The 23740-nt window shown below is 44.0% G+C and overlaps 1 protein-coding gene across 2 annotated transcripts; it reads right to left on the bottom strand.

Moving 5' to 3' along the window:
• Window positions 1–91: 91 nt before the first annotated feature.
• Window positions 92–21502, bottom strand: LOC124149969. 2 transcript variants are annotated; one of them, XM_046521830.2, is made up of 7 exons: window positions 21251–21502; window positions 14598–14886; window positions 13508–13642; window positions 10084–10245; window positions 7841–8194; window positions 4403–4756; window positions 92–4010 (listed from the first exon to the last, which is right to left on the bottom strand). In XM_046521830.2, the coding sequence occupies exons 1-7, from the start codon at window positions 21359–21361 to the stop codon at window positions 3841–3843; spliced, it is 1575 nt and encodes a 524-aa protein (XP_046377786.1). In that variant the 5' UTR covers window positions 21362–21502; the 3' UTR covers window positions 92–3840. The 2 variants fall into 2 exon arrangements, with proteins under 2 accessions (XP_046377786.1, XP_048247221.1); XM_048391264.1 differs by lacking the exon at window positions 21251–21502 and adding an exon at window positions 15897–15990.
• Window positions 21503–23740: the final 2238 nt, after the last annotated feature.

Raw genomic sequence — 23740 nt, 5'->3', positions numbered from 1 at the left:
TGTAACCTGCCGAGACGGCTTGACTTGTGCCGAAGGCGACGTCAAACACTCATTTCCCGTCACCGGCAAAGACACTTAAGTAACATTCATGTCAGTCTCGAAGTTTTATTCAACCATAGCAGAAATCTAAACACACACAATGCATCCGATTATATAATAAGCATATATATGTTACGTGGTTACTGTTCATTATAAACACAGGCAGTACAGTACAGTACACACAAGATAAATGGACACTGTCGTCTCGATTAGTCACAGCAGAGTTACATCCCTTAGATGCAGATTCCCGATGCTGATGAAGCAGCCACCCTGTGTGCATCACAGGGCGTAACGATGTCATCATGTGTCCCAGGTGATGTCCTAGTGTCAGCTACACATTATGGGGACAACCTGCCCCTCCAGACCCTAGAAATCGTCGCCCCCTCCCCCAAATGCTGCTGTCAATACTACGGGACAAATATCTTAGGAAACTCTATTTCATTATTTCCTTTCAACTTAATTATTTCAAACAATGAAGCTACAATTATTTATTCTAATTCATGATGAGAATAAAAAAGCAATTCCTCATTAACAGGTGAGTATGTGTTACTGTTTTAGATAAAAATGATAATTGAATCATTGCCTACAGCAGATTCCTGATAGCGGAAACTATTTAGCCCAAGACAGGGAGGATAGATAGATGCTACAAGGTGCTACATAGTATGTGCTGTATCTTCGCTTTAATTACAGTATAATACTATCGAGCGTTTTAACATACTGAAGCGCTGCTATGTACATAGCATTCCTCAGGGTAAGATGCAACATTATAATAGTTATCTATAAAGTATTGCCATTTGTACACATGTGTAAGATGCAACATTATAATAGTTATCTATAAAGTATTGCCATTTGTACACATGTGTAAGATGCAACATTATAATAGTTATCTATAAAGTATTGCCATTTGTACACATGTGTAAGATGCAACATTATAATAGTTATCTATAACGTATTGCCATTTGTACACATGTGTAAGATGCAACATTATAATAGTTATCTATAAAGTATTGCCATTTGTACACATGTGTAAGATGCAACGTTATAATAGTTATCTATAAAGTATTGCCATTTGTACACATGTGTAAGATGCAACGTTATAATAGTTATCTATAAAGTATTGCCATTTGTACACATGTGTAAGATGCAACATTATAATAGTTATCTATAACGTATTGCCATTTGTACACATGTGTATTGATACATCTGACATATGACCAACACTATAATGCTTTTATTTGGGCAGGACATCCTTCTGATATTCCATTTGCACTGTTTGTTCTGTTATCACAGAGTGGAGTTTGGAGTGAGTGAGTGAGTGAGTATGGTTTCACGCCGCTTTTAGCAATATTCCAGCAATATCACGGCGGGAGACACCAGAAATGGGCTTCACACATTGTACCCATTTCGGGAATCGAACCCGGATCAACGGCGTGTCGAGCCAACGCTTAAATTTAACCACTAGGCTACCCGACCGCCCCGTGTCGTTTGGATATAACGTATGGGATACAACAGCTTTTCTGACGGACATTTGCGAGGGGTTTTCAAGGTCATACGAAGGTTAACGCTTACTTCCTAAATAATTTTGTAGAACATATTAGTAGATCTAAATAAACAGAACAGATTTAATAGCCATAAAAAAAAAGAAAAAAGAAAATGCAAAAATTACATCCAGACTATTAAGAACATTTTGGAAGAAGAGTTCCTTTTATATTTTTATGTATGAATACGTATATGTAGACATCTAAACAGAATTATTTGTTATGATATGTATGCAAATAAAAACTCATTTCCATCTTATTTTAAAAATCAGGCTGTAAGTTATATTATATATATCGCTATGTACAATAACGACAACACCTATTAGCTTCTGCGAGTGTTACAGACACTGTCGATAAAAGCGATGTATTTTGTACAAAACTGATGTGACGAAGTTGTCCTCCCTACCCATGACCCCATCACATAACAATGACGTGACGTAGTTTGCGACCTCCGGATTCCGCACAGCTTTGGGACGTCCGGTAATAAAACTGCCACCTCACATCGTCACCTTCGTGTACTGGTAGCGACATCGCAAGTTCTCACAAGGAAGTATTAATTCCACCATTGCTTCATCCTTAAGCGTTTTCAGCCTTTTTGTCTAGCGCCTAGTTTTTTTAAACACTGAGTGATCCATATTGACGTCTTAAGCAGCACTCGGAGGGAAAACAGCCATTAGGGTCATAATTGAACTTAAGGAACAAAGAGTTCATATATTTGAGTGAGTGAGTGAGTGAGTGAGTATGGTTTTACGCCGCTTTTAGCAATATTCCAGCAATATCACGGTCGGGGACACCAGAACTGGCTTCACGAATTGTACCCATGTCGGGAATCGAACCAATGTCTTAAGTGTGACGAGCGAACGCTTTAACCACTAGGCTACCCGACCGCCCCTCATATATTTGACATAAATGAGTGACCTGTGTTGAACACGCCGAATTGATCAGGGTTTCAGGTATATGACGGCGTGTCAGTTTGATGCGGAGAAACTTAGAATGTGACATTGGATGTGACGTCAGTATGGTGCCAGAAGCCAAGCTTCAATGTAAGGGAGAATGCCATCTTCTACTTGACATAATGTCGCCATTTGAACCACTGGACACACATCTGCCCAGTTCACCAAGACAAGGTTCATGTTCAGCAAGTATCAGGTCAATATTCAGAATGAGGTGCCGACGTTACGCAAGACTAAGGCCCGTGAAACCCGTGAAACCCGTGAAACCAAATGATATGTTAGTGTTTGTTTTATAACTATCATATTCTTCGCAGTAACAGAAGCGATAAAGCTGGCCACACAATCAAGAGTTTGAATGACAGCATTGCACCAGCAGTCTCCCACTCAATGTGATGTAGATATAAAACGTCAAGGCCAGAGCATAACCAGTCTCGATTATCCGCCGAAACAGATTCCATTAGGTGTAACAGGCAAAATGGTGAAAATTTGTTGAATGGCTCTCTGACCATCGGTAAAACCTTGTCGCGCTAAGTCTATCTTCTTCAGTTGAAGCTGACACATTCCCCAACTCAATATGGGGGCGCGGGTGGCCCAATCGTCCAAGGCGCCGCAATTCGATGTGCAGAGTTGCGTCCCTTGGACACGTCAGGAACCTATGATTGTGGGTTCGAATCCCGGTTCGCCCCGATTATGTTTCTAGATTTGTCAGCACCATACCCGTGCTCATTGCTTTCACCGAAGTGGTAAACGTCTAAGACCTGCATCACTTCGGGCTTTCCTCCCACATTACGCTGACACGCCGTGATATAACTGGAATACTGTTAAAAGCGGCGATAACTAAACTCGCTCACTCCCTCACTCACTCCATATACTGTATGTGATGAAAGTAAACCTGGTCCCGACGTCTTGTTTTATCACTCGAAGCTAGAACAATCTTCAGGAGTGACTGAGTTGAGGGGACGCCATTCTGACGCAAAGAGGGGCGGTCGGGTAGCCTAGTGGTTAAAGCGTTCGCTCGTTACGCCGAAGACCCGGGTTCGATTCCCGACATAGGTACAATGTGTGAAGCCCATTTCTGGTATCCCCCGCCGTGATATTGCTGGAATATTGCTAAAAGCGGCGTAAAACCATACTCACTGATCACTGACGCAATGATGAAGGACACCGACAAGTACTGATCCCTGCAAACAAGAGGACATCGGCGGACGTTCTAACAAATACATTACTTTGTGATCACTGAAAGGTCACTTCATGCACGTGCATGTGGTTCCATTGTTCCTGATGATCATGTGGGGAGACGTTGTTCATGACTATCCCACATGATCAGATTCTTTGACACACGTCTCGGGGTCAAGGTCAAAGCAGAGGTTAGAAGGACAAACGAACACCAAAACGTCGTTGTCAATGCACCTAATAAACTTGTGGCAGGTGTACGGATGTTTGATGAACGTCCCGTTACTTGAACCGTGACACACATCAGCTGAAACAGAAAATGTTTATATTTTTTAAATCTACATGTTATTTAATGCATTGTATCTTCAGCCTCGTGGGGATCCTGGGGTAATATAGATGTCCAGTTGTCTAAGCGTGCCATAATGATCGACTGATGGGTTACCATGGTAACAATAACTGCAGCCTGTGGGAAATACGTTCAAGCAGTTTGACTGTTTTCTTGTGGCCGTTTACTTTTCACATAATAATAAAAACATTAAAAATGCCTCTTTAAACAAATGGGATGCACTTCAAGTACAAATGCTAGGGTATAATTTGGGAAACAGTATACGTTTGTTGCCCCAAAATTAGTAAATACTATTTTGTTGAAAACCATCTGATTTAATTCTCTCTGCATCTGCGTGCAAACACAAACAGTACCTGGCACGACCAGTATTTCCTCGTGTTGAGATTCCAGAGTAACATTGGCCGCTGTGTCCGCCGTGTCGGTGAACGAAGGGGTGGGAATAACATTGGCCCTGATAGTTGTCGCATTCCACGACAGTTTCGGTGTGACTAGGAACTGGCTCTCAATGATAGTTGAGCAGTTAGCTCGAGTCTGTGTTTGTTGGTAGTCTGTGTAGGCCAACTCAGACCAGGTGTCCTTATCCAGAAGTTCCCATTCTAGAATTCCATTGAATTCTGGATGTCCCGCATCCCACGTGGTCTTCAGGCGGGTCGGTTTGGCCTCCACTATCTCGTTTGGCACGTGCAGAACGGGACCTTGGGACGGAGCTATTAGAGAAAATTAGACCTGTTCAGATGACTATAACGCGGTATTTGAGCAGCGTATCATATGTTGGAGGAAGGACCAAGTGTTGTTGTTGTTTGTTGTTTAACGCCGCACTCAGCAATATTCCAGCTAAATGACGGCGGTCTGAAAATAATCGAGTCTGGGCCACCTTCCAGTGATTGACATCATGAGCATCGATTCACGCAACTGGGACACGATGACGTGCATCAACAAAGTCAGTGAGCTTGACCACCTGATCCCGTTAGTCACCTCTTACGACAAGCGCAGTCGCCTTTTACCGCAAGCATTGGTTGCTGAAGAACTATTCTACCCCGGATCTTCACAGGTCAAGTGATGGAAACTTCAGATAATTAGACATACAACCCCTCCACACACAGAGAGACACAAAACCCCTCCACACACAGAGAGACATACAACCCCTCCACACACACAGACAGATACACAACCCCTCCACACACACAGAGACATACACCCCCTCCACACACAGAGACATACAACCCCTCCACACACAGAGAGACATACAACCCCACCACATACAGAGAGACACACAACCCCTCCACACACAGAGAGACGTACAACCCCTCCACACACAGAGAGACATACACCCCCTCCACACAGAGAGACACACAACCCCTCCACACACAGAGAGACATACACCCCCTCCACACACACAGAGACATACAACCCCTCCACACGCAGAGAGACATACAACCCCTCCACACACAGAGAGACATACAACCCCTCCACACACAGAGACATACAATCCCTCCACACACAGAGAGACATACAACCCCTCCACACACACAGAGACACACAACCCCTCCACACAGAGAGACACCCAACCCCTCCACACACAGAGAGACATACAACCCCACCACACACAGAGAGACACACAACCCCTCCACACACAGAGAGACGTACAACCCCTCCACACACAGAGAGACATACAACCCCTCCACACGCAGAGAGACACACAACCCCTTCACACACAGAGAGACATACACCCCCTCTACACACAGAGAGACATACACCCCCTCCACACACAGAGAGACACACAACCCCTCCACACACAGAGAGACATACACCCCCTCCACTCACAGAGACACACAACCCCTCCACACACACAGAGACATACACCCCCTCCACACACAGAGACATACAACCCCTCCACACACAGAGAGACATATACCCCCTCCACACACAGAGACATACAACCCCTCCACACACAGAGAGACATACAACCCCACTACATACAGAGAGACACACAACCCCTCCACACACAGAGAGACGTACAACCCCTCCACACACAGAGAGACATAAACCCCCTCCACACAGAGAGACACACAACCCCTCCACACACAGAGAGACATACACCCCCTCCACACACACAGAGACATACAACCCCTCCACACACACAGAGACATACAACCCCTCCACACGCAGAGAGACATACAACCCCTCCACACACAGAGAGACATACAACCCCTCCACACACACAGACAGACACACAACCCCTCCACACACACAGAGACATACACCCCCTCAACACACAGAGACATACAACCCCTCCACACACAGAGAGACATACAACCCCACCACATACAGAGAGACACACAACCCCTCCACACACAGAGAGACGTACAACCCCTCCACACACAGAGAGACATACACCCCCTCCACACAGAGAGACACACAACCCCTCCACACACAGAGAGACATACACCCCCTCCACACACACAGAGACATACAACCCCTCCACACGCAGAGAGACATACAACCCCTCCACCCACAGAGAGACATACAACCCCTCCACACACAGAGACATACAATCCCTCCACACACAGAGAGACATACAACCCCTCCACACACACAGTGGCACACAACCCCTCCACACAGAGACACCCAACCCCTCCACACACAGAGAGACATACAACCCCACCACACACAGAGAGACACACAACCCCTCCACACACAGAGAGACGTACATCCCCTCCACACACAGAGAGACACATAACCCCTCCACACACAGACACACAACCCCTCCACACACAGAGAGACATACACCCCCTCCACACACAGAGAGACACACAACCCCTCCACACACAGAGAGACATACACCCCCTCCACTCACAGAGACACACAACCCCTCCACACACACAGAGACATACACCCCCTCCACACAAAGAGAGACGTACAACCCCTCCACACACAGAGAGACATACAACCCCTCCACACACAGAGACATACAACCCCTCCACACACAGAGAGACACACAACCCCTCCACACACAGAGAGACATACACCCCCTCCACACACAGAGAGACACACAACCCCTCCACACACAGAGAGACATACACCCCCTCCACTCACAGAGACACACAACCCCTCCACACACACAGAGAGACATACACCCCCTCCACACAAAGAGAGACGTACAACCCCTCCACACACAGAGAGACATACAACCCCTCCACACACAGAGACATACAACCCCTCCACACACAGAGAGACACACAACCCCTCCACACACAGAGAGACATACACCCCCTCCACACACAGAGAGACACACAACCCCTCCACACACAGACACACAACCCCTCCACACACAGACAGACACACAACCACTCCACACACAGAGAGACACACAACCCCTCCACACACAGAGAGACACACAACCCCTTCACACACAGAGAGACATACACCCCCTCCACACACAGAGAGACATACACCCCCTCCACACACACAGAGACACACAACCCCTCCACACACAGAGAGACATACAACCCCTCCACACACACAGAGAGACATACAACCCCTCCACACACAGAGAGACATACATCCCCTCCACACACAGAGAGACACATAACCCCTCCACACACAGACACACAACCCCTCCACACACAGAGAGACGTACAACCCCTCCACACACAGAGAGACACACCCACCTAAGACACTCACCCACACACTCAATTTTAACATTTGCCTCAGGTATTGTGAGTCATTCTCCTTCTGCTTCACACTATTTTGTGTTGCGCTATTTCTGTACATGCGTATTCAGTACTTACACGTGATTGCGACCCTGAACCTTGAGGTCATCACGGTACCCGGGGTCAAGGTAACCACACACTGGTAATAGCCATGATCGCTGCATACGGGGTGGGAAATCTTCACAATGAATTTGACGTCATTTCCGGACTTGATGACGTCATATTTTACTCTCCGGTCGGTTCTTGTTGCAGATGCTGGATCAGGTTTGGTAGAAAACTTTGCCACCTCCTGCGCATCCGTCGGCCCCGACTCCCCCAGCTTGACGATGGCGACACTCTGCCAGTCCGCCTCCCCCTTGATCAGACAATCCAGCTGCAGCTCCCGCTCCAACATCGTCGACAGGACGTTGGGGGCGGTGACGGTGATGGGAGCTGTGCGGACGGAGACACACTCGATTACCCAGTTACCCAGTGCACTATGTGAAGGTTAAAGCATGACTCCGATGTCATGGTTGGTGGAGTATTATTATGAATCAGAATTTCTGGTCGGATTGGCAAAGTCAAAACAAGATAATTTGGCCAAGATGTTTAACTGAAACTTCAGGTATATCGATGATCTGGTATCGATAATCGTTCAATTACCATCAAATAGCCTTCCACTGATTTACCCACCTGAACTAGAAATAAAGGAGAGCAGTGAGACCGTCTCATCTGTTTCATGTTTGGATCTCAGCATAAAAATTCACAGTGACAAACAACTCTCCACACGACTGAATAACAAGAGGTATGACTTCAACTTTTCATAGTCAACTTTCCCGTTCAACGATTGTTGCTCAAAAGCTGTTTGATCAGAAATACAACTTTTGAGGTCTCAGTAAAGCTTTCAAAACGTTTTATGGTAGACAAGTGGAGAACAATACCAAATATGACGCATCCGTGACAAGTGTGATGCCCGATGCAATTCCCTATTGTGACTTGGTAGCAAACCCGGGTACTCTCCCAATGTCAGTCAATAGATTGGGAGGTACCAAAACTAAGGCACCGAGAACAGTGGGGAGCCGGACAACTTGGTACTTGGGGCGCAAGCGTGACAATTCGAAAGCGAGGTCCGCATATTTGCCATGTTTTCACTGAATCTTGTCAATCTCATTGGAGTCAAAAGGGACAGAAAATTCAATAATTTAAATGATGTCATTGGGTTGTCCAAAAAGGACAAGATCAGATTTGTTGGCCAGGATACGTCTGAGGCTGTATACGGGCCTATTCCGATGAGTTTTGTATGTATCATTTTCCATGACGCTCTCTACATATTCCGGGTCGTACCATAGATGGATCTCTGTGTCAAAACCACAAGCATGGCGAAGACGGTAATAAAATGATCGAGCCACTCCATTATGTCGCTTAAGATATTCTGTTTGTGCCAAAGCTGGGCATCCACTGACAATGTGTTGGACGGTCTCATTAAATTCATTACATAATCTACATTTCATATTTACATTTTGATGCAAAATCACACATTGACGGTTTCGAGTGAGAAGTGATTGGTCCTGAACAGCGAACAGAAAGCATTCAGTTTCACTTTTCAGGCCAGACGACTTCATCCAAGCAAAGGACTCTGCAGGATTGCTGATCTTCACTGCACATAAACTCGATGCAGTGGTCGTTCAGACAGCCTCTCCTTCAAAAACTGAGTCTGGGCCGACTTGATATGGCACTTCAAGCAGTACAGAATTCGAACCATCAACAAAATCAACATTGAGATTATGTCCCACATCCTTGGCTCGTTTACGATAACTGTAGAATGCCTTGTTTTCGTCATGAGTCTTCACATGCTTCACGAGAGAATCATCAGGCAAATAAATGTTATCATTATTATCATTATACATTGATATACCGCAGGAATCCAAGTACTAGTATCTGCTCAAATGCGGTTTTATTTCTTTCCCGACCAGTGTTCCCGTGTGTTTTACGCTTTTGAATCTGCTTTTAGCATACATGTGGTTCAAAGTATGCTGCTGCTATTTATGCTCTAAAGGAAATATAACACCCTGGATAATAGAGGATAGGCGGCGATGGAAGTTTTCACCTCATGTCACCATGGCGTGATCTAGTATTCATAAACACATTTATTATAATCTCGTTGTATAACGAAAATGTATCTTACATCATTTCGAGTGCAATCGTGAAGTTAACAGTCTGTGTCGTGATATTGGTGTACAACTCTCAGTACCGGTTACCGTGACAACAAAAGCTTGTAAAATGACGACTTTGTGGTTGGTATTACATGGTTTTGAGCTAATCAAATACTTCAACGACTTTACCTGGCCTTAAGCCGAAAATGGAAGCCTCGATTCCAGATGTAGGGATCATAGTGACGTCATTGAGGAACTTGGCAGGCTCAAAGGGAGGTAAGTCGCCGATAACTTTGTTGCCATCCCGGGATATCGTTTTCAAAAAATTAGGATCGGGATGATGGAAAAAAGCTGAGGAAGAAAATAACCAAAAAACAGGGTCAGTGATGAAGATAACAGTGTCAGTGATAAATATAACAGTGTCAGTGATGAAGGTAACAGTGTCAGTGATGAAGGTAACAGTGTCAGTAATGAAGGTAACAGTGTCAGTGATGAAGATAACAGTGTCAGTAATGAAGGTAACAGTGTCAGTGATGAAGGTAACAGTGTCAGTGATGAAGGTAACAGTGTCAGTGATGAAGGTAACAGTGTCAGTGATGAAGGTAACAGTGTCAGTGATGAAGGTAACAGTGTCAGTGATGAAGGTAACAGTGTCAGTGAAGAAGGTAACAGTGTCAGTGATGAAGGTAACAGTGTCAGTGATAAAGATAACAGTGACAGTGATGAAGATAACAGTGTCAGTGATGAAGGTAACAGTGTCAGTGATGAAGATAACAGTGTCAGTGATGAAGACACCAGTGTCAGTGATGAAGGTAACAGTGTCAGTGATGAAGATAACAGTGTCAGTGATGAAGGTAACAGTGTCAGTGATGAAGGTAACAGTGTCAGTGATGAAGGTAACAGTGTCAGTGATGAAGGTAACAGTGTCAGTGATGAAGGTAACAGTGTCAGTGATGAAGATAACAGTGCCAGTGATGAAGACAACAGTGTCAGTGATGAAGACAACAGTGTCAGTGATGAAGATAACAGTGTCAGTGATGAAGGTAACAGTGTCAGTGATGAAGATAACAGTGTCAGTGATGAAGACAACAGTGTCAGTAATGAAGATAACAGTGTCAGTGATGAAGACAACAGTGTCAGTGATGAAGGTAACAGTGTCAGTGATGAAGATAACAGTGTCAGTGATGAAGACAACAGTGTCAGTGATGAAGGTAACAGTGTCAGTGATGAAGGTAACAGTGTCAGTGATGAAGATAACAGTGTCAGTGATGAAGGTAACAGTGTCAGTGATGAAGATTACAGTGTTAGTGATGAAGATAACAGTGTCAGTGATGAAGACAACAGTGTCAGTGATGAAGGTAACAGTGTCAGTGATGAAGGTAACAGTGTCAGTAATGAAGGTAACAGTGTCAGTGATGAAGATTACAGTGTCAGTGATGAAGATAACAGTGTCAGTGATAAATATAACAGTGTCAGTGATGAAGGTAACAGTGTCAGTGATGAAGATAATAGTGTAAGTGATGAAGGTAACAGTGTCAGTGATGAAGGTAACAGTGTCAGTGATGAAGATAACAGTGACAGTGATGAAGACAACTGTGTCAGTAATGAAGGTAACAGTGTCAGTGATGAAGGTAACAGTGTCAGTGATGAAGATAACAGTATCAGTGATGAAGGTAACAGTGTCAGTGATGAAGATTACAGTGTTAGTGATGAAGATAACAGTGTCAGTGATGAAGACAACAGTGTCAGTGATGAAGATAACAGTGTCAGTGATGAAGATAACAGTGTCAGTGATGAAGGTAACAGTGTCAGTGATGAAGGTAACAGTGTCAGTGATGAAGGTAACAGTGTCAGTGATGAAGATAACAGTGTCAGTAATGAACATAACAGTGTCAGTGATGAAGACAACAGTGTCAGTGATAAAGATAACAGTGTCAGTAATGAAGGTAACAGTGTCAGTGATGAAGGTAACAGTGTCAGTGATGAAGATAACAGTGTCAGTAATGAAGGTTACAGTGTCAGTGATGAAGGTAACAGTGTCAGTGATGAAGGTAACAGTGTCAGTGATAAAGATAACAGTGTCAGTAATGGAGGTAACAGTGTCAGTGATGAAGGTAACAGTGCCAGTGATGAAGGTAACAGTGTCAGTGATGAAGATAACAGTGTCAGTAATGAACATAACAGTGTCAGTGATGAAGACAACTGTGTCAGTGATAAAGACAACAGTGTCAGTGATGAAGGTAACAGTGTCAGTGATGAAGGTAACAGTGTCAGTGAAGAAGATAACAGTGTCAGTAATGAAGGTAACAGTGTCAGTGATGAAGGTAACAGTGTCAGTAATGAAGACAACAGTGTCAGTGATAAAGATAACAGTGTCAGTAATGAAGACAACAGTGTCAGTAATGAAGGTAACAGTGTCAGTGATGAAGGTAACAGTGTCAGTGATGAAGGTAACAGTGTCAGTGATGAAGACAACAGTGTCAGTGATGAAGGTAACAGTGTCAGTGATGAAGACAACAGTGTCAGTGATGAAGACAACAGTGTCAGTGATGAAGACAACAGTGTCAGTGATGAAGGTAACAGTGTCAGTGATGAAGATAACAGTGTCAGTAATGAAGACAACAGTGTCAGTGATGAAGGTAACAGTGTCAGTGATGAAGACAACAGTGTCAGTGATGAAGACAACAGTGTCAGTGATGAAAACAACAGTGTCAGTGATGAAGGTAACAGTGTCAGTGATGAAGGTAACAGTGTCAGTGATGAAGGTAACAGTGTCAGTGATGAAGGTAACAGTGTCAGTGATGAAGATAACAGTGTCAGTGATGAAGACACCAGTGTCAGTGATGAAGACAACAGTGTCAGTGATGAAGACAACAGTGTCAGTGATGAAGACAACAGTGTCAGTGATGAAGGTAACAGTGTCAGTGATGAAGGTAACAGTGTCAGTGATGAAGATAACAGTGTCAGTGATGAAGACACCAGTGTCAGTGATGAAGGTAACAGTGTCAGTGATGAAGACAACAGTGTCAGTGATGAAGGTAACAGTGTCAGTACTCCTACCAATGTTACTACTGCTTGTTCTACTACCAATGTTACTGCTGCTTGTACTACTACCAATGTTACTACTGCTTGAACTACTACCAATGTTACTACTGCTTGTACTACTACCAATGTTACTACTGCTTGTTCTACTACCAATGTTACTTCTGCTTGTACTACTACCAATGTTACTTCTGCTTGTACTACTACCAATGTTACTACTACTTGAACTACTACCAATGTTACTACTGCTTGTACTACTACCAATGTTACTGCTGCTTGTACTACCAATGTTACTACTGCTTGTTCTACTACCAATGTTACTACTGCTTGTACTGCTACCAATGTTACTACTGCTTGAACTACTACCAATGTTACTACTGCTTGTACTACTACCAGTGTTACTACTGCTTGTACTACTACCAATGTTACTACTGATTGTACTACTACCAATGTTACTACTGCTTGTACTACCACCAATGTTACTACTGCTTGTACTACCAGTGTTACTACTGCTTGAACTACTACCAATGTAACTGCTGATGTTGCTACCACTTCAGCTACTGAGACTTACTTTCATTCTTCACGTTTGCTCCAGATCTGTCAGTTGACCTGATGTTGGGCGTGGTCTGAAAGGGGTTGATGCTCGCAAAGCCTGGGGCAGGGGAGGTTGTGGCGGCACCCATGCGGGACGCGCTACCAAACAGAGCTGTGGGAGAACATTTCAACCTTTTATATCACAAGTACCAGCATATGAGACAGTTGACGTTGTACATGTACGAGTGAGTGAGTGAGTGAGTGAGTGAGTGAGTGAGTGAGTGAGTGAGTGAGTGAGTGAGTGAGTTCGAATCCCGGTTGGCCAGATTATGTTTCTAGGTTTGTCAGCACCATATCCATGCTTGTGGGTTTCACCGAAGTGGTAAACGTCTGAGACCTGCATCATTTCGGGCTTTCCTCCCACATTAAGCTGAAACGCCGCGATATGACTGGAATGCTGTTAAAAGCAGCGTTAAACACAACTCACTCACTCACATAATTTATTGTCATGGCACAGTGAAACAGCATCCGAAATTGTCTCGTACAACACAAGATTTCCATATATTGCGCAATTCCTTTTGTGGGAGATACAGAACCTATCACCCAACCGTCCGATATTTATGGTGTTTATATTAATATGTGCAAGTATTGCACCATGGCGTGTTTATTGTGCACATATTGTCTTTATTCATGTGTTATGTAAAGTACTTCTATTTCAGGATCTGAGGCTAGCATGTTGTATCTGGTTGGAAAGCAAGACACCCTGCATCACGACTGATAGACTGCAATATTATATTAAATGTTAACGTGACCTTCCCAGCCTATAATGTCTCACAATGTGCATACACGACAGCCGGAGACAACATGCTCATAAATGTCACGAGTGCCACAGCCGAAACAGCGGTGTGTAAAGGGCGCTGAGGTCACTCCACAAAGTCAAGGTCACAAAAAACGGCTGCTCGTCGGCATCAGCCAGACACGCCATGTACCTCAATCAACTACAACGTCACACAGCATGAACAACAACACCCGTGACGTTGACATCTTGCTCTTCGGGCGTTAACGTCTTGGGAATAATACAAACATTGAATTGACATTTTCGAGAAAGTGATGCTTTGTACACTCACACTTTTGAAGATGAAAGTGAAGTAGCAAGGCCACTAACATGGCGACCAAGGACATGACCAGGATGCCGAGAAGGACGTATGTCCGAGTTCGCTTTCTCCGAGCCTTCGCTTCCTCTGCTGAGGGGAAGATGACATCAGGTGGGAGTGCCCTGTCAGCGGGAATCTCCGAGTATTCTGCATCCGGGTTTGAGATTGGGTCATCGGCTGGGTGTGACGTCATTTCCTGTTGCGGCCATGTTTTGAGATCCTGAAGCTGGGATTTATCTTCCGCTCTTTGGCTTTGGAGGATCTGCGGGTACAGAATAAAGACGATCGGTTCGTTTATGCTTAAATCTTTCAATAAGTTTCATTGTTCCTTTATGTTCATACATCCTTACCATGACGTAACAGAGCATTCAATAAACTGTTTTTAAAGTGTAAATAAGGTTACCGACATGTCTTTTTTGAAAGAATATCTGAACAGAATACACTAGGAGAAATGGAAATATGAATAAAAACAGTTGCATGTTTTTTATTGTTTGTTTTTCGTTAAGAATAAAGATTTTGTTTGTTGCATGAAAGGATTTTCTGAATGAGTGTCCTATGTCGGTTCTTCATGATCAGACAGCAGATGGTTGAACCAATAGGTCTATATTCATCACAAATTACCACTTTCAAGTTTAGTAGTGTTAAAAACCAATCTTATAAAATGTTCTTATCTACCCTAGACTGATCATTGAGATGTAATACTAGCTTATGTTTCACATTTTTTGTGTTCTATAATACCCTTTATTGTATATTGAACCTGTATTGAAGTGCATGTTTGTTTGTTTTGTTTATTCGTTGTTTAACGCCGCACCCATCAGTATTGTATATGACGGCGGTCTGTAAATAATCGAGCCTGGATCACACAATCCAGTCAATGATATTATGAGCACCGATCCACGCAATTGGGATACGATGACACAGAGCACTTATGCACAGTGAATGCTGCGCTATACAAATGCATAAATTATTATTATTATTATTATGACATTCATCAACCAAGGCAGCGACCCTGACCACGCGATTCTATTAGCCGCCTCTTACAAGCATAGTCGCCTCTTACGACAATCATGGGTTACTGAAGATCTCTTCTAACCCGGATCTTCACGGGTGTAACTGAATGTGTCTAAAGTTTTCAACAATAAAAATTCATAAAATGTCTGGAGCACGTTTTCGTGAACCCAAAGAGTAACTCTGTCTGTAACAGATAACTAATGGCAGATCCGCTGTCTGAGGTACATCACTTTTTATTTTATAATGTTGTGACGCTTTCACCTTGGAAACTCGAATGCAGACGGGAAGGCTATCCTGTAGAACCCGTAGATGTTCCATGGCTCACAAATAGGAGATATTTTCTGTGCGATGAGGGTGTCTTAGACGGACCAACCTGTGAAACTATGCTTCACACGCCGGAGGTAAATGCTGTGTTGTGAGAGTGTATCCCAGACGGCCAGACCGACGACGACGCCATGAGAGCGTTCCCCAAACGGCCAGGGCGGTGGAGACACCATGCCACTCAATCGGGAGGTGTACCCTGAGTGTCACACACGACTAGACAAAGCATCTGTAGTTGCCATAGTAACCCTTCTGTTGGCATTTATATTGGTGGTAGCTGTCTATCATGTACCCTGGGCCGAGAGATCACATCAACACGTGACATGACAAGGGCGGCACGTCAGGGTGTGGGAGACCCGTGTACCACACAAGCAGCAGTTGATAGAAATGTCAGACGCCCTCTGGCCAGTACAGCTCACGCTACAGTGTTTGTGGAGATTTATAGCCGCGTTAAGTGTGAAGACGGAAAGTTGTGCCCATTCTAGGAGAATCACAAATGTTCATGCGGCATAGCTGGGATATTTGTATTTTTCTACAAAGTATATTTGAAACATCAGCGTCATCCACATGTTTACCATCAAACTATTATATATAATGAAGACAGAGGTCTTGAAAAGTATTTCAAAATACATCTTGTGAGTGAGGGAGTGAATTGTATTCAGATACACCACGCCGGCTGTTTATAGTGGACTCTGGACTAGGAGTAATTGAGTGAATATGGTTTTACGCCGCTTTTAGCAATATTCCAGCAATATCACGGCGGGAGACACCAGAAATGGGCTTCACAGATTGTACCCATGTGGGGAATCGAACCTGTGTCTTAGGCGTGTCGAGCGAACGCCTTAACCACTAGGCTACCCCAACGCCCCTCTGGACTAGGACAGCTCGTGACTGAAACCATCGGTGTTGATGCCTTGTCGGCATGTCTCCCAGCATGCGTTATAACGAGCAAGTGGTGTCAGCTGATTGTTTTGTTCTCTCTATGTCTGCTGAATATAACTTCAACGCAATGTGTTGTGAAACATAATTAAATTGTTCTGCTCCACCTTACTTACTGCATAACTCAACATATATATATTCTATGTCTTGTCACAGTTAGACATCCCGAAACTGAAAATGATGGACAATCAATATGAACCAAATACATGTTCGTCATGCTGTGGCAATGATCATCATTGTTATGATGAATTCTGAATGACTCTGATCGCCTAATCACAAGGTTGGATTAAAAGAAGTCAAATTGGTAACAATCTCTGTCAGTCAGTCAGTCCTTGTACACAAAACAGCACTTATTGTATCACGTGATTACAACAGCCGGCAGTAGACTTCAACAATCATACACATTACTAAAACAGACATTAGTCTCAACTGCCGTCGGTTCCATCCGTTCATGCATAATCCACATAATATGCATACTCCCCAGGAAGTTGAGAATATTTTTGGGATCCACACAGACCCGTTGTATTTGGTAATATATAGCGTGGCGGCTTACTCTTCATGCACAAATATCTGTGTTATATATATACACCACCATCTTTGAAGTGTAACTGTGAGTTCATTTGAAATGTAGAGATTCACAAATGGTACACTGTGTATTGACACATCAATCATCTGCCTGAAGAATGGTAGCCACCTTAACTGCCAACCTTGTGGGTGTGATTGTGCGAGCCATATGCACACCTAAGGGGTTCCTATAGAGAAATTCCTGTTTATTGACAGAAATTTGTTCAGTCTTTCTTGCTATTAATTCGTTGGAACGGTTGTACCTGAGATGCCTCAGCGTACTATCACAGAAAAATAAACATAGCAAATCAAAGGCATGCAAACTGACATGTCATGTCGGGTTGTTGCGACCGGGTCGAACATTATATCATACGATAATCAGTCGACTCATTAGAAAACACACACTGACTGGACATGCGAGGGACTTGCCGAGATCAGGACGTCCACGGGAGACCAGTGCCAGAGAAGACAGTCGACTCATTAGAAAACACACTGACTGGACATGCGAGGGACTTGCCGAGATCAGGACGTCCACGGGAGACCAGTGCCAGAGAAGACAGTCGACTCATTAGAAAACACACTGACTGGACATGCGAGGGACTTGCCGAGATCAGGACGTCCACGGGAGACCAGTGCCAGAGAAGACAGTCGACTCATTAGAAAACACACTGACTGGACATGCGAGGGACTTGCCGAGATCAGGACGTCCAGGGGAGATCAGTGCCAGAGAAGACAGTCGACTCATTAGAAAACACACACTGACTGGACATGCGAGGGACTTGCCGAGATCAGGACGTCCAGGGGAGACCAGTGCCAGAGAATACAGTCGACTCATTAGAAAACACACACTGACTGGACATGCGAGGGACTTGCCGAGATCAGGACGTCCAGGGGAGACCAGTGCCAGAGAAGACAGGGTCCTTGTACAAAGGCAAAACGGCTGCCAGCTTCAACTTGCACTGTTCTTCGTCACCATTGGTATACAAATACAATGTCTCGAAGAGCTTCAGACGTCGACAGAATGCAGCAGGATGAAGGACTAAAAGACTAATCAGATGCCCACTCCTCTCACCCCAACACATTGACGACAATGCCCGACCCCCACTCCTCTCACATCAGCACATTGACGACAATGCCCGACCCCACCGAGCACGAGTTGAGACTTACGTCTCTAGAACAACGCATTTGAGACTCTGCCTTGGCCTTCTGGGAAGCCCTGACCTGAATCCAATCCAGCATCTGTAGGATCAGTTGGGACGTAGTGTTATATCCAGGGACCATCCAGTACAGAATCTTCGAGAATTGACCAGGCATTGCATCAGGATAGCAACACATCCCTCAATTGAGGATCAGGCGTCTGAGATGTCTTGTGAAATATATACAGTGTAGCAAGAGAGACGACTTCACCTTTCAAATAGCCAACTGTCGAGCAATATTCTTGCAGCTCCAGCCTTTGGTGTCAACATTTTACATCGTTTGAGGTAAAGTCGAGTATGCTATTTCTATCAAGATTTCAAAGAACGTCATACAACTCTTGCTACAATGTTTTTGTATCAGGTTTACAACATTCAAGGCCTCAGTGGGCTTTAAAAAACATTTATGGCAGCGATGGGGAGGAAATTTCCAAATTTGATGCACCAGTGACAAAATTGATATCCGATGCAATTCCCTATTACAGTTTGATGTACATGTTAGTAGTTTAGTGGATTTAGTCGGACAGGCGCATCTAAACGATGCAGCAGGAAAAGAAGACGGTGAACTTATGGCGGGTGCCACCGGTGGGGCAGGATTCGATCACCTTTTCGCGAACACCTGGTATCATCACTATTTGGACTACACTGAGTATGCCTTCGGAAGGGTATTTAACTACCTCGTACAAGCATACACGTACCTGAAAGAATTTCAGAAAGATCAATGTCGTGTTCATGAAATGTTAATCCGTATTATTATACCTCAATGAAAACAAATACACATTGAAGTCAATTCTCACCAATAAATACGAACAGAGGCCCCGCCATTTATATTATCAGCCATTCAGGAAACAGTACTCCGTTCGTGGACGTGGCCAAGCATGGACACATAAACAAATACATCGCTTAAACAGAGTTAAACATTCTAATGAAAAGTGACCCCCTTTACTCGAAATGGTGCAATTGAAGACACATCCATCCATCATATCTGTCCTCGAAATTTTAGAGAGGTTGGTTTAGATGAGAGGTTCAAGGTGCTGCAACCACTACTCCTGCTTATCAACAAGACATCCCCACTACCTGCATAAATACACATAATAAACGAGGATGGAGCTATAAACTTGAATCGCATCTTCCGTGAACTACATCATCAATCCTACACGCTTATATCCAATGGGCAGACTTGTGGACAGTCAGTGTTCCAATCATGAGCGAGGCAACTCACTCACGGAGTCATTCAAGAGCTCACTGGATGAAATGATACACAGCATCACACGAGCGTTCTAACACCTGGATACAACATGTGGATCTTTAGAGTTAAGCAAGCTTTGTTCTGAAGGACCTGAATCAAAGATAATAAGTGTCAAATACCATTTGTGATTGTACATGTTGTTTTCCGAGGCTTTCTAATAAATCATCATTTCAATACTTTGGTGTTCTTCTGTCGCACTGATAGCAAGCTCTAAATGACACTGAAGAACAAATATATATATGCTAGATTAAAAATAAATCTAACTTACCACAACGCGACATCAAACAATACAAACTACACGATTTAAACATAAAGTGACATAAAGCAGAGTAGATTGTACACTTCCGACTATATCATGAGCACGTGAAACTGCAAACGTACATGTGGGGGTATGAGGTTATGTGAACAGTGTGCTGAAGACATGACATCTGAAGTCCAGCATTAACTACAGGAGGTATATCAGCTGGTACATGGGCCGTGTGCGGTGTGCAATGATCTCCATACCTCCTGCAGTGTATCCTGACGAGACAATCGCCTCCGTGGTCTAGTGGTAGAGCGTCCGCCCGGAGAGCGGAAGGTTGGGGGTTCGATACCCAGCCGCGTCATACAGAAATATTGAGTGAATATGGTGTTACGCCGCTTTTAGCAATATTCCAGCAATATCACGGCGGGGGACACCAGAAATGGGCTTCACACATTGTACCCATGTCGGGAATCGAACCCGGGTCTTCGCCGTGACGAGCGAACGCTTTAACCACTAGGCTACCCGACCGCCCCTCATACAGAAATATGTTAAAAGATGGTACTTGTTGTTACCCTGCCTGGAGTTCGGCATTAAGGTGCTAAAACAAGGACTGGTCGGTTCGGAGTCAGTATACTGTGTCTGAGTGGGATATTCATGTTAAACTTCGGCATGGTATCTCAGTGGGCTAGCACTGTAAACTCGGCATAAGTCCGGACAAGTACAAGCAGCAACACACACACACGTGCATGCACGTCGCTATATAAGTGCAGTAATCTTGGGCGCGACGTTAAACACCATTTCACCTCACCTCGCCTGACGAGACATCTCGGGGTACATGCAGGTGTGCGCATTAGACACATTACATCCGGTGTGCTCCGGAGTCCGTCGTTGATGCCGTGAGGAATACCTTCACAACAAAGCATCTGTTCTGCACACTGCCTCTGTTCCGTTAGAGATACCATAATGGCGTGTCTCATCCGAATGTACGAGGCACTCAGAGAATACACACCGACTCTACAGCATCATATTGAACAGAACATGGGGCTTCGGTGTTATTGCCTTTGTCATTTGAGAGTATTTAGGAACATGTAAATGAACATATTACCTTTGTAAAATCCCTTGTTTTCACAAAAGACTGGTACTGGTGATATACTTCCCCGTCAAAGAAGTTAATCCATGTTGGCTTAACGGTTGGGTGGTCCATTGTGTCGGACATACAGTCCAGCCTGTTAGGTGCTGAAGGCGACACTCGTCGCCCAAGGATTGTCTGGGTATTTCATACTTTGTGTTAACTGTTAGTTTTTTCCCTGTCACGCGAGATATATAGTCTTTACCGGGCTGGGAACCCGGCGATGCGAGTATGGATCATATAGCCTGGGGCTGGGTATGAAAAAGGCTACATCGCAACTTGGAGTATCCCACGTGACACATTGAGTGATTGTTTACGAGTGGGCCATTGCGTGATGTGTAAAAAGCTAGTTATAAACACACATTTCTCAACTTCATCGGATAGAGTTCAAAGGACTATCTTTTATGTACATTTACATGTGTTTGTAACAACGGCGCGATGTAGCGAGGTGTAAACGTCAGGAACGACGCACACAGGCAATCCGTAACATGTGCACGAGCTTGCGAACAAGGAACTTTAATCTGTTACAGCAACCATGCATGTAGCTGGATAATCCGCACCACTGGCGATTTTCAACCCATCAGTTTTAAACACTCGTCGCTTGTCATATAATTTGCGTATTCTAGAAAATAAACTTGAAGGATGACGAAACATTGAGGTAGTGAAAAAATATTTTACACCGCAGTTTGTAATATTCCAGCTACATGCACATGGTGGCCGAGTGTAGAGGAATGGTCCAGACACACAAGTGGTTGAGCGAGTGAGTGAGTGGTTGAGTGAGTTGTTGAGTGAGTGAGTGAGTATGGTTTTACGCCGCTTTTAGCAATATTCCAGCAATATCACGGCGGGGGACACCAGAAATAGGCTTCACACATTGTACCCATGACGGGAATCGAACCCGGGTCCTCGGCGTGACGAGCGAACGCTTTAACCACTAGGCTACCCGACCGCCCCCACAAGTGGTTGAAGCTATTAGCATCGATACGTGCCAACGATATACGATGACGGTATTGTAGCCAGCTTTTGTCACAATAACAGGGTCTCGGGGAGTCCGGACTTATTCTGTTACCGAGTCTAAAATATTACAAATTTTATAATACCAAACTCTCCCTTACCCCATATCCTCTGCCAATTCATACTTTATTTCATCGGGGCGGTCGGGTAGCCTAGTGGTTAAAGCGTTCGCTCGTCACGCCGAGGACCAGGGTTCGATTCCTGACATGGGTACAATGTGTGAAGCCCATTTCTGGTGTCCCCCGCCGTGATATTGCTGGAATTATTGCTAAAAGCAGCGTAAAACCATACTCACTCACTCACTTTATTTCATCATAAGTAAAACTTCAAAAAACAAATTTTATCGAAAAAATAACGGGAAGTGATGCCTTGTGGATTGTCAGCTTGCTTTCCCAAGCTCTTCGTGTTGAGTTTTCGAACAGAAATCCATAGTTATGAAAGGAAGAGATTGGCATCCATACCCTGTATGTAACAAAAGGGTTTAGATCCCAAACACAAACCTAAACACGCTCCTTGACACCTTACTGTGACATGTTTAGGACTGTGGGTGGGGCGGATCTAGGTGGTAACGAAAACAGTTGAGGGTCTATTGTAGTAGACAGATAAAGCAAAGCTTTCATTATCAGCTTCCCGAATGAAGCAACAGCAACAACACATTTAAGAAGTCTTGAAATGTCGAACTCGACGGGATACGACCCTGCAACCTCTTAACTTCCTGCCCGTCACGTTACCACCTGTGCTACGGAGACAGATGCCATCCATTTTCCTTGACACCATTTACGGAGCGTGTTCTTGTACATCTCTATGTTAGTATTGTGCCAGGTGTGTTGCAAGTCCTGGTGGCTATGTGTTATGCAAGTGCCTGTCAATCTGATTTGGACATCTAATTTCAATATATATTATACATCTTATCCATATTGGACATTTTACCTAATGATATGAATTTTACTTGAACAAGTTTAAATTTTTAACATGTTTAAATGTGTTTAAGTTCTTACCATGTTTAAACTTTAAACACGTTCAAATTCATTTCATGTTTAAACGTGTTTTAGTTCCAAACATGTTCAACCTTTTAAATTTTAATTATTTTTAAACGTGTTTAAATTCTAAACATGTTTAGGTTTTGGGGGGTGTTGTGTTTAAGTGGTATTTATACTGTTAGACGATAGCTCACATCGTGTGTTTAGATCCTGAGGTGATTAGATGGAACACACCGAGTGTGTATTCCGTATAGGATATAAACACGTTCCTAAATATGTTCAGATCTAAACATGTCTTGCTTGTGTTTACATTCTAAACACATTTTACAGTGTATATGTTCAAATGATGATTTTATACATGAAACCGTTTAAACAATAGAGATATGACGCCAAGGTAGGGAATTCATACCATTAATGCACTCGGGGCAGATAACTCGAAATTACTCGTTGCTCGTAGTATCCCATTGTTCAA

This window comes from Haliotis rufescens, unplaced genomic scaffold (genome assembly GCF_023055435.1).
Source record: "Haliotis rufescens isolate VD_foot unplaced genomic scaffold, xgHalRufe1.0.p SCAF_9, whole genome shotgun sequence".
In the NCBI taxonomy this organism is placed as follows: Eukaryota; Metazoa; Mollusca; class Gastropoda; order Lepetellida; family Haliotidae; genus Haliotis; species Haliotis rufescens.
This window is presented reverse-complemented; position numbering and strand designations above follow the sequence as displayed.

Excerpts from the sequence above, each read along its gene's own strand:
- LOC124149969 (XM_046521830.2), bottom strand. The coding sequence starts at position 21,361 with ATGTCCGACACAATGGACCACCCAACCGTTAAGCCAACATGGATTAAC. Across the intron at positions 13,643-14,597 it reads TCACTTTCATCTTCAAAAGT|CTCTGTTTGGTAGCGCGTCC; the intron begins GTGAGTGTACAA and ends GTTCTCCCACAG. Across the intron at positions 10,246-13,507 it reads AGCAAACGTGAAGAATGAAA|CTTTTTTCCATCATCCCGAT; the intron begins GTAAGTCTCAGT and ends TTTCTTCCTCAG.